Here is a 231-nt window from a genome sequence, read left to right as displayed (position 1 = left end):
CGGTGGCGGCCGCTCCTCCTCCCCGGCCGGCTCCATCTCCCCCGGCGTCTCGGGCACGCTCATGCCCCCAGCAGGCCCAGGTTGGGCGGTGCGGAGAGGCCGCTCGAGGCGCCGGGGGACCCGTGAGCGCGGGCCGCTTCCTCAGGGCTCGGCCGCGCCGCGCGGTCTCAGTCGCATCGGCCCTCGCTCTCCTCAGCCGCCGGCTTGGTTTGGTGTGCGCGGGGGTCTCGA

At 77.1% G+C, this 231-nt stretch overlaps 1 protein-coding gene across 1 annotated transcript in view; it reads right to left on the bottom strand.

Annotated features, from left to right (window-relative positions):
* Nucleotides 1-225, bottom strand: part of KIAA2026 (KIAA2026 ortholog) — a 90,379-nt gene extending 90,154 nt beyond the window's left edge. The window contains 1 exon segment of the mRNA XM_025051405.1: nt 1-225. This exon segment is cut by the window's left edge and continues 34 nt beyond it. Coding sequence (XP_024907173.1) covers nt 1-63 — 63 coding nt within the window. The 5' untranslated portion in view covers nt 64-225.
* Nucleotides 226-231: the final 6 nt, after the last annotated feature.

This window comes from Pteropus alecto, unplaced genomic scaffold (genome assembly GCF_000325575.1).
Source record: "Pteropus alecto unplaced genomic scaffold, ASM32557v1 scaffold95, whole genome shotgun sequence".
NCBI lineage: Eukaryota > Metazoa > Chordata > Mammalia > Chiroptera > Pteropodidae > Pteropus > Pteropus alecto.
The sequence above is the reverse complement of the archived record's forward strand: the minus strand, read 5'-3'. Positions and strand labels throughout refer to the sequence as shown.